Genomic DNA, 15,433 nt, shown 5'->3' on the forward strand with positions numbered 1-15,433 from the left:
TTGAAAATTAAAACCATTTATTTTATCACAACTTGTTTACAAAAAGCAGAATCCTAAACATGAGAGCGTTAATATTATACGGGTCTCAGATGTAATAAAAAAAAAAAGACGACCTATCGCAGAACATGTAAGAGTTTACTGTCAAAGCAAAACTGATCTGAAAACACCAACACGGTTCAAACGCTAAATTCCACGGGCAAAACTAAACAAGAGAAGGTCGGTGGAGTTGGTTTCTCTCCGGCAGCTGCTGTGTTGAATAAAAGTCAGAGAAGTTTTTAATAATACACTGTACAAAAAAAAAAAGGAATATCATCAAACCCTCAAAACTCTTGGCGCATTGAAACTTTTTGACTTCTGTTTTATATCTATAAAAAAGTTGGAGGTCGGTTCACTTGCTGCTCAGCTTTGCTTTTCATCCCAGCAGCGCGTCTGCGTTTTGAATCTCGGAGCAGAGTGTGTGTGTGTGTGTGTGTGTGAGCGCTCTGGTCACCAGCAGGGCGATATGATGGATGACAACCCACTGGGAATGAGCTGGATCGTATTTTGTTCAATGAGGACGAAAAACATGGGTAAATTACTTATGTCAAATAAAAAGCAAATATTTTTGGGAAAATGTTGATCTTAAATAAAAAATATCATTTGCATTTCAATGTGCTCTCGCCAATAACAGCAGAAAACAAGGAATAGTTTGAAGGGAAGCTTTAGCAGAATAACAACGCCGCACGCAGAGACACAAAACTCTCAGGCTCCATCCACACTACTACGTTATAGAAAATGTATCTTTGTCTATATAAGGGTTTTGGCTCCATAACAGTTTTTTTAACCTTAAGGATTTGGTTTTTAGTTACGAATTGTTGCATATTCCTCAAATGTAAAAGCTTGTTGCAATCCTCACGAAATTCAGAATTTAAACTCTACGTCCTTTCCAAACATTTCAGTTCCTGTGTCCACGTGGACATTGATCTGGACTTGTTATTTTTGGTGTACATTTCTGTGAACTACACGTTTAACTGTTTGGCACAACAAATTATAGTTTGCTCAAGTTGAACAAAACCACAATCAGACATGTCTCTTTGATCCATTGCTGCCCCCCCCCCTACCCACCCACACACATAAATAATAATCAGATCTTCAACATGTCGACAAACAGAGTCAACAAAAATACACTATGAACAATATAATGATATTGTTGAATAGGTGAGGTAAGATAAAGAAGTAAAGCAGTTTTCACAACACAACTGATGGTCGGGTTCATGCTCAGTGGAAATGACCACATAGCTTCATTCCAATATTCACTTCATATGGCAGAATGAATGGGATCCTGATGAGTCCTCATGGCTTCACCTGAACTTATCCCCATCTTATCAAAACGTCAGCACTTTGGTCCGTTACATTGGTTCTGATTCACCTGAACTTTGCGAGGGATATTCATGGCCCCCTGGAGAAGATCTCTGCTGGTTCTGACCCTGTGATATTCCCCGTCCCTTTCTTCTAAAGTTTCCCAAGAGACTGGATATTCAGTGAACTCATCCAGTCTCTCGCTGCGCTCACTACTCATTTCATAATTCCGCCCCAAAGAAAGACTCTGATTGGTACGTTTTTTGTTTTTTTTTAAGGCTTGTGAGGCTCGGCGAAGACATTAACACAAGTGAGACGGTGCAACCCGACCAAACGCTGCAGTATCATTAATTCATGGCAGAGAGTTTGAGATGAAAGAGTTTCTATCAAGTTTCTGTCCACGGTGGGAGCGGCTCGGACTTTCTTCAAGACTTGTTATCACCAAGCTGCTCAAAAAGAAGAGGAAGGACTTTACATATCTTCGTCTTCACCCTCAACTGCACAAGCTCTGTGTCACTGTCACTGTCATCATTTGTCATCTCTGCCATAATCTCCGGTAAACGCATGTTGGGATCAGATCTGGTCCACCCCCACTCCTCGGCCTCCACTCTGGAATGACACGTGGAAGCCTCGGTCTCATCATGATGAGGAGGAGGAGGAGGAGGACGACAGCATCTTCATCTCTGCCCTGCTCATTGAGAGTTTGACAGTTTCAAACAGCCGTCTCCTGGTCCTCCCTCTGTATCATCTGGTAATGTTGCCTGTTCTCCAGATAGGCTGCCAGCTCAGCGTCCTGAGCCTTCTCTGCTCGGTTCTTTGGCGTGTCGCCCTGAAGGGACACAGAGACACTTTCAGAAACAGACACAGTTACAGATCTGGTATTTGCAACTGTTTGACTCTTTGACCAAGATTTACAGTCCACATCAGGCTTGATACAATTTCTCAAAAATCCCAAACCATGTTTCATATGATTTAATATCAATTTTATGCACAGTTTAAGTAGTCTACATTCAAAAAATGTATGGATCTGCAATTAATATCAAAATGCAATTTCACAGACAGTAAAACAAAAGGTATTTTAATAAAACAGAGGGTCTTGCAAAAAACAAGGCTCAAAAGAAAACACGGTCAAAAAACTAGGTTAGAAGTAACAACGTAAAACTGAAAATCAAATGAAACACGAGGAGCAACAGGACACTGGAAACATAGAAGCAACAGACGATGCAGAACTGACAAAGGGAAGCACAGATACTTATATACACCAGGGTCGATTGAACACAGGTGAAACACACGAGGAACAGGTGCAGACGATCACAGGACAAAGACAGGAAGTGGAGAACTTGGGGGGGGAGAGAGAGAAACAACTGAACACCGAACTAGACACAAGGACACACAGCTAAAAGTCAATAAACCAAAAGAGCCCATTATCAAAGACAATAGCACATTCACATCATTTAATTTAAAACCCAATAAAACATTTAAATGGGCTGTATCACTTTAACTGAAGCTCCTGACCTGTATCTGCAGGATCTGTTGCCACACTGCCGGCTGATTGGATAACTGCATAAATTAGCCTGTGTACAGGTTCCCTAACAAAGTGCTTGGTGAGTGTATCTCAGTATAAAGCGGGAGCACAGCCCACCGGCTGTACCTTCATCTGAAGAAGCCTGGTTTTGCCTCTGAGCTGAGCGGTGGATGTTCTTACTCGTCCCTAAAACTCCCCCTTATTATTTAAAACCTATCTGCCGAACAAACAGCGTAGAAGTTTCGTCCATTGTGAGGTATCTTAAAGTCTAATGGGCAGATTGGCAGCTTGCTGAACCCGCTCCTCAAGACGTGGATCTTACGAACCGGTCGTCTTCCCTCTTGTGACGGCCTCACCACGAGCGTGGTCAGGCCGCCGCTAAGCCTCCGACAACAGCATCAATATGTTGTTCAGTCTGTCAGACGCTAAGCCTTCAGGCTTTGATTCCTCCTCACAACAAAATGCGCTTTTGTTCCAGTCTGGCTCCCACTTGCCACAGTGACCAGTCTCCACTCGGCGCTGGAAACACACCGAGGTATTTCATGAGGCTCCAGCTGCCTGTGTGATAGCGAGTTTACAGGCCTGTGTCGGCAGCTTCTTCCGTTTCTTATTTCCGGATAATTGAAAAGTGCAGTTGTTGTTGAAGCAGCATTGTCTCCGACTGATAAAGCGGAGATAATGAGAAACAGCTGAATGTGAAATGAAATACGCAGCGTGTGTCCTTGGAAAGAAACAGAACACAACGCGTACAGTATTCTAAGCGGCTGTTTATGGGGAAGGGGCCACTGAATTTAGAACAGACACTAATTAGCTGGGTCCAGTGTGTACGAGTGTGTGTGTGTGTGTGTGTGCGCACATTTGTCTTTGCCGTTTATTTGGAGACATTCCCAGAGAGAGAGCGAGACAGAAACCAGCACAGCCCAACTGTTCCTGACGCCACAAGTTTGCATTAAGCATCCAGACAATGAGCAAAGTATCTCAGAGCGAGGAATGCTAAAATCCTGGTCTCCCGCAGGTCATCGGTCTCTTTCTCAGTGTCTCTCTCTTTCCTCTGCACTGTCTCTAACTCGCTCTCCCTACTGTCTTTCTTCCCCTCTCTCCCCCTCTTCTCTGTATCTAGGTCACTGCTGAGTCCAGACAGTTACAGGAGCTTTTCTACACGGCTGAAACCTCCACGGAAAAACCCAACACAAACGCGGGAGGATGCAGCACGGCCGCGCACACGCGTCCCCGCCAGTGGCAAGCTCTTAATTCCTGTGCCTTGTTCATTTGTTCTGCACACAGTCACGTACAGTGTTCCAACTCATCCACATCCACAATGGTGCTCGACCTCGCCGGACTCTACAAAGGAGTGTTCTCCATAAAAAAACACACGCACAAAAAAAAGAAGAACCAAACAAACTTTTTCGAGGACACCAACGTGAGCTCGGGGAAATAGTTTCAGAATAAAATGACTGTAATAAATGTATGTATGCAGTTAGTTTGGTTTCACTTCTTTCTGTGCTTCTTGTAGATGTCGATGTTCTGAGCTTCATCTCTTACTGCAACTGGTCTGATCTCTATTTTTTCTGGCCAAACCCTCGCAAATCACCTACTTCACACTTGGCTGCAGAAACCCATCCCAGCAGCTGCAGACCAAGCTAGAAAAACTTCATCGTGCACAAAAAATAAAAAGATAAAAAGCAGGAATCCAATCTCAGGTGCCCGGTTACAGGTCGCACACCCGCCCAGTTGCCATGCACAGGCAGATGGAGATGTTAACCAGCCCCAGTGATCCCATTTAGCCCATAGCTGTGACTCTGGGCCTCGCTGAACAACCCGTGTCGTCGGTGTGAAGCTCACCCAGGAGCTGCTTTCTGCTTAAACGGCGGTCGAGCCTACCTGCAGGTCGGTTTTCATCAGGGACGCCCCCGCTTCCACCAGATAGTGACAGATGGTCCTGTGGCACAGGGACGCAGCTCGATGAAGGACCGTCTCCCCACTGGTGGACAGTTCAGACACACAGGGAGAGAGAAGGAGTGAGTGAGTGATGAGGTAACGGTGGCTCGCGTCTTCAAGGAGTCAAACGCGACTGACAGTCGGACGTCCCGCTGCTTCGGTTTGCTGTCTTATGTTTATTCTCTTTTAAAATTTGCTTTACTAGCTCAGCTGCCCCGGCACATAGAGACAGAGCGGGGGGGCCCAGCTGCGCTCTATCAAAGCTGCTGCAGCAGTCACACAGCCAGACTTTCTCCCATGTCCAGGAAACTATTTGAATTTATTGTGACAGAATAAAAAGAAAAACTATTTTAAGAGCGGAACTTTAAAAACCTCTTTATGATTTATTCAAAGTTAACACTGAATATTTGATATTGTTGCGTGGTTTAGATGACAACAGCCACCGTTGACGGGACTTACTGAAGTTTCTCGGTGACATCCAGCAGGTCGTTCGGAGCTGAAAGACACGGGGAGCACACCGTGAGTCAAAACATCTGCTCTTACAGGATTCAGCTAATTAAACATGCGACTTCTCTGTGTCATGTTGTCAACTTACAATCAATGGGATGGGGAGCAATGATAATTTAGCTGAGACAATGTGATTTATGTTGCTGCTTTAATTTTTTCGGGCCAAGGACAACAATCAGAACCATCACATTTTGAAGAAGCAATAAAATAAAAACATCTTCCTCCTCTATCCAGTCTGATAAAATATATTTGAGGATTTATTCAATATATGGTTATGTGGTAATCTGTACTTCACAATGGAGGCTGGTGTGCTGCAGTTACCGTTGTCCAGGATGTAGCGGACCGTGTCTTTGCTCCCCGTGCTGACGGCGTGGTGCAACAGGCTGCAGTCCGATTGGTCCAGCGCCGTGAGGTCCGCCCCCTTCAGGTGCAGCTCCTGCAGCTTTTAGTGAAGGAGGGTCAGATGGGCTTTGAAAATGAAAACAAGATGCAAGTTTCGAGGCAACATTTTTCGACGGAAACAGAAACATCTTTCCTCTCAAAGATGCGTCAGGTTGTTAAGCCACTATCTGATTAGTGATCCTATAAAGCCGACATGCTGAATGGGCTCTGTGTGCCCTGTTCACTCTCCTATATTAAACTGTAAGTGCCTTCAGTGTGGTGCCGAGCAGCAGGTGTCTTCCAGTTGCCTGAAGCCTCGGGCCAAAATGATGCATGTCAGGGATGAGTGTGGAAACGCAAGATGATGGATCGGTTAATGAAACTGTTACTCACCCCCTTCACGTCCTTGTTCTTCACGCACTCAATCAACATCTCTGGCAGGAGAGAGACAGAGAGGCTGTTAGAGAGGAGCTGTCATGATGTCAATGCAGTTTATGGTTTAAAAACATGGATGAGAGCTTTGTGCGGATAAATCAGGGACAGAACAACATTATTTTGAGCTTAAGATGATGTCAGGTTAAAGAAAACAAGATGCAAACACACAACAAAGTGGATCTGAATCTTAGTCCTTGCCCTCAAATTAAACATATCTTGAATTCTATCGATCAGTGAAAGCAAGATTGAGCTGGCCAGAGGGATAGCGTGTAAAGACGCCTTAAAAAAACCCTAGACAGGCCTAAAAGCATCACGACAATACTATGTTATATTATATTGTATTATACATTATATCATATCCTTGTTAAAGCTATGAAATGCTCAGCATCTCTGTTTTAATTACTTATCTCACATTGATTGTGATATCTTGTAACCGGTTGCCTTCTAGGAATAAAATAAGAAACAGATATTGCTGAAATGTATAAAGAATTGTATTGAGTGTGTATAATACAAAGGGTCCTGTATTAAATCCCCTTTCATGTAGGGATGTGATGTTCTAATTCAGCTGTTTGGCCGAGGAGCCGATTCAACTCTATGATCCGCTGAGGTGTTCCCATTATTTTCGTTCACCCCCTCTGTGCCATTGTGGGCAGGTTGAAAACATCCCCCTTGCAAACGCAACTCAATTTAACACACCACAGTCTCCACCTGCCAAAAACAGCATCATGACGGCAGCGTACAGGACATCCTAATCCACCCCACTTCACACACACAGACACACACAGACAGACAGACACACAGTGTGCTCATGTCACTGAAACACATGCCGCTCGCTCGTATGCTGGAACACATTGAAACACTGTGTGTACGGCTGAAGCCAGGCTGGGATACGAGATGAATGTTTATTAGGCTGACCTCAATACTCGCTCGCACTCCTTCTCTCTCTAAATAGCTGAGTCCTAATCCAGTTATGTTAGGCTTAGTGTGTGTGCGTGTGCGTGTGAGTGAGGTTGGGGGGGGGGGACTTCAAAAAATCTCTAATAGCTTTTGTGGCTGCAAGACAAATCAAAAAACAACACACAAACCACAAAACCCAACACACTCCCTGAATGGAGGAATTAAATTAATCTAGCCCAGGGACAGAATTAAGAAGACAGGAGAGGAGGAAGAGGAGGAAGAGGAAGGACATATGAAAACAAAGGAGCAATGCATAGACCTCCCAGACTTATCAATTGGACACATCTTTCTGTCTCTCCTCCCCCTCCGTCTCTCTCTCTCACACAAACACACAGGCGTCACTCGCTCCGCTGAGCTCTTGAGTTTGATGCAGTCAACCTGTCTGACCCTTATGGGAGATTGTGCGTGAGGATTAAAGGGAGAGGTGGAGAAACAGAAGATGCGTGCGCGGCAGGAAGAAAGAATGAATCGGTTCCTCTGAACAAATAATGCAAATGAGGGAGAATAGAAACAGAGAGAAAGAAGGAAAGAGTCGTCTGTTGTGTGTGAAGTTGAGCTGAGGCGAGGTCTGCAGCCATGTTTACAGTTTCCTCTATGTTCCTAATCACTGAGGGATTCTGGGCCGCCTGACGTATGTGTTTTGTATCAGGGACAAAGATCCACACTCCCAGAATCCCACATCACTCTGAGCTGAACTTTAATGTGACTGTGTGAGTGTGTGCCACTCTGTGCCGAACATAAACTGAAATAACAAGGAGCCCCAAGGTAACAGTCGTATTATTGCTTTATATTGAATCCTGTAGTACGGCACAGAATGTGACTCCTGGAGTTCAAATACACTTTTAAAGTCTTTATCATTGAATTTATATTATTCTTACACGGAGCATATATAAAGACTAATAAACACAATATGTCAACAGTGGGGTTTAAATGAAGCCATACACATACAGGTGCACCTAAAAGATTGAGAACATGAAAAGTAACTTTGTTGTAGTAATTTATTTCCAAAAAGTAAAACTTTGACATGTTCTAGAGTCATTACATGTGAATTGTTTTTTTTTTTACTTTGAAGATTACGGCTTAGAGCTCATAAAAATCGAAAAAAATCCAGTTGTTCATCGCTAAATATTCAAATATTTCCCATGCATGATCATTGAAAAATAGATTACATTTAAAATTCAGAAATGTCCGACTTCTGACAAGTAAGTTCATGCAGTCAATCCTTTAGCACAAATGACCACCTCGGATCTGAAAAGACTCTGGACCCCCGAGGGCCGGTCCAGTTCTTTTTCCCCTCAGCCCAGTTCAGACACCTCTGAGGTCTCTGGTTCAGGACGGACCTGGTACGATAGGAATGTGACAGTCGTCGTCCATTTGCTGAAGACGTGTTCTCGATGCACTGACTCCAGCTTCAGTCCAACTTCCCAAGAATTTGGTTTGATGAGGAGCGATCAGCGAGGACATTATGTGACTCGTCCTCCATCTTCCAGACAACTTTTAAGACAACACTGTAATTATACGATATAAATAGAAATGTACTCAAACTCGAAATATTTCAGTATTTTGAGATGCTGAAGGCCTTCATTATCAATGTAGTTTACATGTTATGAGTCTTGTATGTTATAAACTTGCACTTTCTTATATAACTGACGGAAAAATGTTTCATGATATTCAGAATTGTTTAAATGCATCTGTCGTGATTCTCAACCAATCACATTACTGATCTCATGGCTCTGAAACATCTGAGCCAATCGCAGTAAAGTGTGTCACCCACGGCTCGACCAATGACGAGCCAGGCCTTTCTATTGGCTGTGTTCGAGATGGACTCGGCCTGACTGGGGGCGGATTTCATGCGACAATGTGATATGACCCTTTCTACTTCCTGTAGCGCATCAGACAAGTCTTTATCACATCTCAATTAAATTAAAGTACAGTTTCACTTAAGACACAGGGTGATGGGGTTAAGTTATATGAGGGAAAAGTTACACATGTAATAACTGTAAAGGTGTACTGTAAAAAAACAAAACACAAAAACCCTCTTATCTATACCAAAGATATAGAAATATATAAGTATATATACACATACTTTCATACATGTGCTTTATGCCTTAAATATTCCTTGTATAGTTTGTTTTCCTTCTCAACAACTTCCAGTTTGTTCGATATTTAACATTCAGTAAAGCAATAAAGTCAAAGATAAAAATACAATCTACGAGAGCATTACTTATTTTAAACAACTAAACCGTTTTAACAGCCTGAAAATTAAAACCGGTGTACAAAGTGTGTAAACAAATAACTGCCAGGAAGAGAACGAATACATCACAACCTCTTTTTAGCGGAGAGAAATAAACAGCAGATAATGGAACTGGATTTTTCTCAGGATAAAAATGTGAGACGGGTCATGCGTGTCAGTGAAGCTTTCAGCCAATCAGGGCGGAGTTGTGTCGTCACAGAGGCGGCTCCCCGGTGCTGCAGTTGGAGGAGAACATGGTTTTAAGATCGCGTCACACGCCGACGTTCTGCAGCGCTGGAAAAACTCGGACAGTACTTTTAACCAGCATGCATTGGGTTAAGTCCAGCATGCATCACATTAACAAATCCAAACGCCTCTTTTGGGTGGATGGAGCAGAAAAGCATGATGGGAACTCAGCCATCCCATTCATCCACAGCATGAGGAGTCCTTCTATGTACATTATAAGCAATATTTTGTTACGACTGTAATTTCTTTAAGCATTGAGTTTGAAAATAAATAGGCAGTCGAAAGTCGTTGGTCTGGGACCCTGCGATCACCTGTTGCACCAGAACACCACAGTGACGGGCACGGCTAATTTCAAGGTGAGGTCGGAGCGCTGCCTCTTCTATCAGCCTTAAAGGACAATAATAATAATGAGCGCAATTATTGGTCCAGATAATCTAGATAAACTGTTTCCTGTCGCTGTAATCCTACATATTTAACTCTGGGATGTCTAACTAACACATTATGCACTTAATTAAAAAACATGAGCCACGTTATAATTGTCGTTATCCTTAAGGATGCCACTGTTGATGTGTGTATGCCACACAGCTGAGAGTTGTTCACAGTGCTTTCCCATGAGGCAGCTGGCTCTATCAGGGAGCACAGCAGGACTCTTGCTGCAGAATGGGGCTGATTCCCACAGTGGCACAGGGAACTGGGTTACACTGGGCTCACAACAACCAAAGCTGGAATCAAAAAAACTCACCACCACGACAGACACGACTGGAGACAATGCAAGCGCAGACGCAGATTGCGGCGGGAAAAATGTACGTGTTCCAGAGGAGAACAAAAGCACGGACACACTGACAGACAGGAACGAGGGCTCACACACAGACTCCCAGCATGCACTGCGAGCGTGGGGAGACAGAAGCTGGGACGATGTGTGTCAGAATAAAAGAGTTTGTCTGGAGGAACAGATGCTGTCTTACATCTCTGTCCCCCCCCCACCTTTCAGGTTCGAATCAGGTTAGGGTTCTTATCAGTGAGGGTGTTGACAAGGGTTCAAAGTAAGTGTGTGTGTGTGTGTGTGTGTGTGTGCGTGTTTGTGTGTGTGTGTGTGTGTTTGTGTGAGAGTGTGTGTGTGGGTGTGTGTTACCTTTCTCTCTCTCTCCATCGGTGTCTTCCGTCTTCTGGCTCTGCTCTCGTCTGTAGAGACAGTGAGACTGTCTAACCACTTCCTGTTTCTGTTTCTCTTCCCCACACAAGTTACACAAACTACACAGACCCAATGCATCTCATTCCTCTCAGGATCAGTAGCTTTATAGTGTCAAGCTTCTCTTTGGCAAACTGCAGGTGCTGGGATGTTAACCAGCTCCACTGATTCCTGTTGCTCTGTGCTTGGTTTTAACCTCATTGAGCACTTTGAGACAAACAGTCTGCAGTTATCAACACTCTCCTCTTTGTCGACTTTACAACCAGTAACCGGTCATGCAAAGCAACAACTCTTCGGAGATCTCCACTTAGCAAAAATCTTAAATCAACTCGGCTAATCGCGTTGGGCGATGTGCTAAAAATCTTCCAATAGGCCCCCATTGGCTAAGCAACCATTGTTTTACACTGTGAGCATGTGGAATTATGGAAGAGCTCTTTGCAAAGAATACAAACTGACTCATTTGGGATTATTGTGGCTTTTAAATTAGACAAAACCAGCAAGATTAAGGACCTTAGTGTAGTAATGTGTCTTTAACTTTCTTATGGGATGTCCCCTCCCTGCTCTATGTATAAATAATCACATGTCATTTGTATTCTAAAGTGGAGTCAGGAGGGGGGTGAATGAATATGTAATAAGTACCAGTTCCTGGATGAATTGAATGAATGAACTCTCGAGGAGGCTCCTCATTATATTAACAAAGAAAAGCGACAAATCAACAACAGAAACAACCAACAATGGACTCAACAATAAAACAGCCCTTAACATTTCTAACACACGTCTCCAACCGTTTTAAGCGGACTCCGTGTTTCCTAACGACTGACTCCACTTAGTTCTTGGTGAGAGCTTCACAACGGTGTAAACAAACAGTTTGCAGGTTTACTGACCTCAGTCTCGGTTTAAAATCGGCAGCAGTGGTGTTGGAGCGATGGATGCAGCCGGCCCTGCGGAAAAACAAAACAGTGACGCACGATGACAAACAGTAAGAACGGGGAGAAATCATCATCCAGTGATAGCAAACACGCAAAGCAGAAGAGTGTGTCAGTGCCCAGAAGCTGCGGCTTGTGAATCATCTTGTTCCGGATCACGTCTCCGCGGCACAAGCTGACATTTGGTTGTTGTCAGTAGAAGACAGATTTTAAACGAAGATTATCTAAGTTTATACAGATATATCACGTACAGTATCTCCCCTTCCTCACACCGTACGAACAAGTTACCTTGGGTCTATACAGATGCTGCCATCTTGTCAATCTCCTGCTGTTACACACGCTCGACCAATTTATTTTTATAGCATCAAATGACTCAAATGATCTGGCTCTCTGGTGTTCGGCTGGTACTTCAACCGAGTTAGTGAAAGCACTGAGAACAACCTGTACACAGCTTGCTCAGGCTCAAGTCTATTATTTGTGTTTGCCCGTCTTTGGATATTTCCTGGAACAGAACCAGCGTGTGTGACGTGGGGACCAGAGTCAAGACAGAATCTGTGTTTGTGATGATTAGGCAGCCTGGTGTAAAGCTCCTTTTAACACCAAGCTGAGTTTCCCTTTAGAAACCTGCTCAGACTCACCTCTGGTCTCAGCGGCATGACTTTGTGAAAAGCCGTATTTAAATCAGTGGACGTGGCGACAGGTCAGGATCTGACTTTAAGCTTCAATCAGTTTTTTCCTAAACTTATAGTGTGCAGCGGTTCGGAGTTGCATCCTGATTTATAGCTCTGGTCACAAAAATTGCAGAAACAAAGCTTTTATATGTGTGTGAACTCTGAGAATACAGTCCTTGATTTAACTTTGATGAGTGGGAGGAATTTTGGGAATCATTTTTTGAAGCAGGACTCCTCAGAGAGCCGCTGGTGGGTGGTACTTTTCCGTGCTCACGTCTTATTTCACTCCACAACCAGCAGCTTGGGCACATAACACAACACGTTGAACACACTAACCTGGTGAGTTTGCTGGCCACGGGCGCCGCGTTGAGCGCGAAAGCCTCGGCTGCGGAGCTGTCGCTGTTCACCCGCTGCCTCTGAGAACAACTGCAGCAGAACACAGAGGAAACGAAGTCAGTGAGGTGAGATCGCAGCCTGGACTCGATGTTCCCACACAGAGTTCTGGGTGTGCACTGAGGCCGTCAGCCTGCAGACAGCTCAGGGACTCCTCTGCAGAGGAGGTGATCCATGTGGCCTGTTTTAAAGGAACCTGTTCGGCTCATTTACAGCTCCCTTTTTGTATTCTGGGATTCCACCGGAGCAGCTTTGCATGATTCACAGTTCAAAAAGGTGCTTATTCGTTTCAAAGTGCCTGTTATGCTGCCCCTCGGTTTAGCTTATGACTGAAATAAGTGATATTAGCTTCGGGCCTGGTGAGGGTCAGCACATACTCATCCTCTTCACAGTCGTGGGGTTCTGAAAGCTAACTGTTAGCACACGGCCCTGTTCAGACCTGGTATTAATATCTGTCCTGAGAGATCCGATCACAAGTGGTCCGCGCTAAGTACCCACGTTAACGCCCGGTGTTAAATTCGTTTTCTGAAGTGTCTCCTGTGAGCACTTGGGATCAGATCCCACTTCCCCGCTCTAGATGCAAATAATCCCAAAAGGTAATTTGTGTTTGTGAAAACCAAAGGTCGTTATTCTTCTACCCAGTCATGGTTTACAGATGTGAAGGAAACACAAAAAGTTATGTTGTGAGTAAAATGTTATTGAATATTTGCAAAACCAGCGTTAATTGCATATTGTAATATAAGATAAGAAACAAGGAAAGTAATTATTCTATGACTTTTAAATTAAATGTTTTTCCATAATAAACGATCTCTATTCAATAAGGGGACATGTTCAATTATAAGGTTAATATGCTGTGCATCAGGATTTACAGATACTGAACCTACAAAGATGAAATGAGGACTGAACACCTTATAATGACCATTGTGAGGTAGATTTGTGTTTTAGGACTTTGGTGATGCATGTCCGCCTTCGAGCCAATTGTGTCCTTGTGCTCACTTAGTGGTAAAGCTTGGATCCTCGCTGGATAAAGAATTAAAGAGTCTGAACACAGGGATAACGAGCCTGAGTGAGATAAAGGCAGGCGGAGAGAAAAGGAGAAAGAAGAGAAAAGCATTATTTTTTTTTTTTTCAGGGCATTAATGCAGGATGAGCTGAGGGAAAAGCAGAAATATAGGAAATTCTCTTTGAATTTCAAGTACGTGAGGAAAGCATCGCAAAAAAGAGCCTTTGGAGAATTCCCCCAAACTGCAACACTTGGAAAAATGAATGGAGCGAAGAGGATGTATATGATCGAGTCTGAGTGAGGTGCAACAGGTGTGCAGGAGCTTCTCCACCCTCCAACGACCCGTGTCCATGTTTACCCGACGAGAAACCTATTGTGGTAACGACTGTCCTCTCTCAGGAGCAGAGGTGGAATCAAAGTGATGCTGTTCTCACACCGCAAATTATACAACAGGAAATAAATACTTTATAATTACATCTCATCTTTCTACATAGTTATTACAGGACATTAAACAGGCCTGTTTCATCAAATCAAGCTCCCCTATGTCCCTTTTCAGGGGGACCCCTCTGTACCTCTGACCTTTTTGTGCCATTTCAATTGTGTAGGTACAAAACTGACATGGGGTTTGTAATCTGAAATCATTTGAAACGCACAAATCCTGAGACACCACCAATTGAAACTATGCAACTACAAGTCTGCCCTGACATAAGCTGAACTCCAAACAATCTCCAGACGTTCTCCGGAGAGGCTGAATATGAGAACACAAATGTCCGAGCTAGAGGCTTCTCTGGCCAGCCCCCTAGTAAAAACACAAAGATACAGAAACAGGATGTCACTGGCAGAATGAATACGTGTCGCACCACCCCCCACCTTTACACCCCGGAGATTTCTGTGGAGAATTTCCTGCTGCGTTATTTACGTGTGCAAGGACAAACTACGGAGAAAGTCCGGACCCAATTCTACGGCTATTCTCTGGAGTTTATGTCTGAAAACAGCTGCGCAGTATTAATCCAAGAGAAAGTCGAGCATTTGTTATGTTTCGCTCGACAAACTCAGGAAGAGTGGAAAAAACACAAAGGGAAGTTATTTCTCACTCGTGTGAAACCTCCCACAATTAGTCCGAGTCAGGTTTTCTCTCCTGAAATAACGGATTCTCCGTCCTGTGGAGATCCAGACCGTCGCCGGGTCAGATGTTCACCTGACGCCGAAGAGCCAACTGACAGCATGTGAGGCTTAACTCATTTTCTTTTTTAAAAAAACAAAATGTTTTGTGTGTGGGCGGCGTTCCGTGTGTTTGACAGAGAGCCAGAGAGAAGCAGAAGAGAGAGAGGTAATTACAGTGGGAGGAATAACGTTCACCTCTGGCCCTGCGTGGGCACACTGCTACACTGTTGGAGTGTGTGTGTGTGTGTGTGTCTGTGTGTGTGTGTGTGCGTACAGTAGATTGGTGTGACTCTGGAGTGCTCTGACATGTGTTCCATCTCTCTCTCACCATCCACTGTTTTTCTGACTCTTCCTCCCAAACCCATCTCTCCCTCACTCTGCCCCTGCCTCTCGGCCTCATCTCTCCTCCTCGTCCTCCCACTCGGTGCACTCAGCATTGCAAATCAGCCCGCCAACACACACGCACGTACGCACACACACAAATAGCCAAAGGGAAGTGATGCTGGGATCAGGAGGTTGTGTTGTTC

General features: G+C 44.1%; 1 protein-coding gene across 4 annotated transcripts in view; it reads right to left on the reverse strand.

Moving 5' to 3' along the window:
- dgkza (diacylglycerol kinase, zeta a) overlaps nucleotides 1-15,433 on the reverse strand; it is a 74,635-nt gene continuing 59,202 nt past the window's right edge. For all 4 annotated transcript variants that reach the window (XM_062380236.1, XM_062380235.1, XM_062380233.1 and 1 more), the window contains 8 exons: nucleotides 12,683-12,772; nucleotides 11,634-11,690; nucleotides 10,693-10,742; nucleotides 6,083-6,123; nucleotides 5,630-5,750; nucleotides 5,261-5,297; nucleotides 4,745-4,844; nucleotides 1-2,167 (listed from right to left, as the gene is read on the reverse strand). In XM_062380236.1, coding sequence (XP_062236220.1) covers nucleotides 2,051-2,167; nucleotides 4,745-4,844; nucleotides 5,261-5,297; nucleotides 5,630-5,750; nucleotides 6,083-6,123; nucleotides 10,693-10,742; nucleotides 11,634-11,690; nucleotides 12,683-12,772 — 613 coding nt within the window. In that variant the 3' untranslated portion in view covers nucleotides 1-2,050. The remainder of the gene's footprint in view (nucleotides 2,168-4,744; nucleotides 4,845-5,260; nucleotides 5,298-5,629; nucleotides 5,751-6,082; nucleotides 6,124-10,692; nucleotides 10,743-11,633; nucleotides 11,691-12,682; nucleotides 12,773-15,433) is intronic.

Source organism: Platichthys flesus, chromosome 22 (genome assembly GCF_949316205.1).
Source record: "Platichthys flesus chromosome 22, fPlaFle2.1, whole genome shotgun sequence".
Taxonomy (NCBI): Eukaryota; Metazoa; Chordata; class Actinopteri; order Pleuronectiformes; family Pleuronectidae; genus Platichthys; species Platichthys flesus.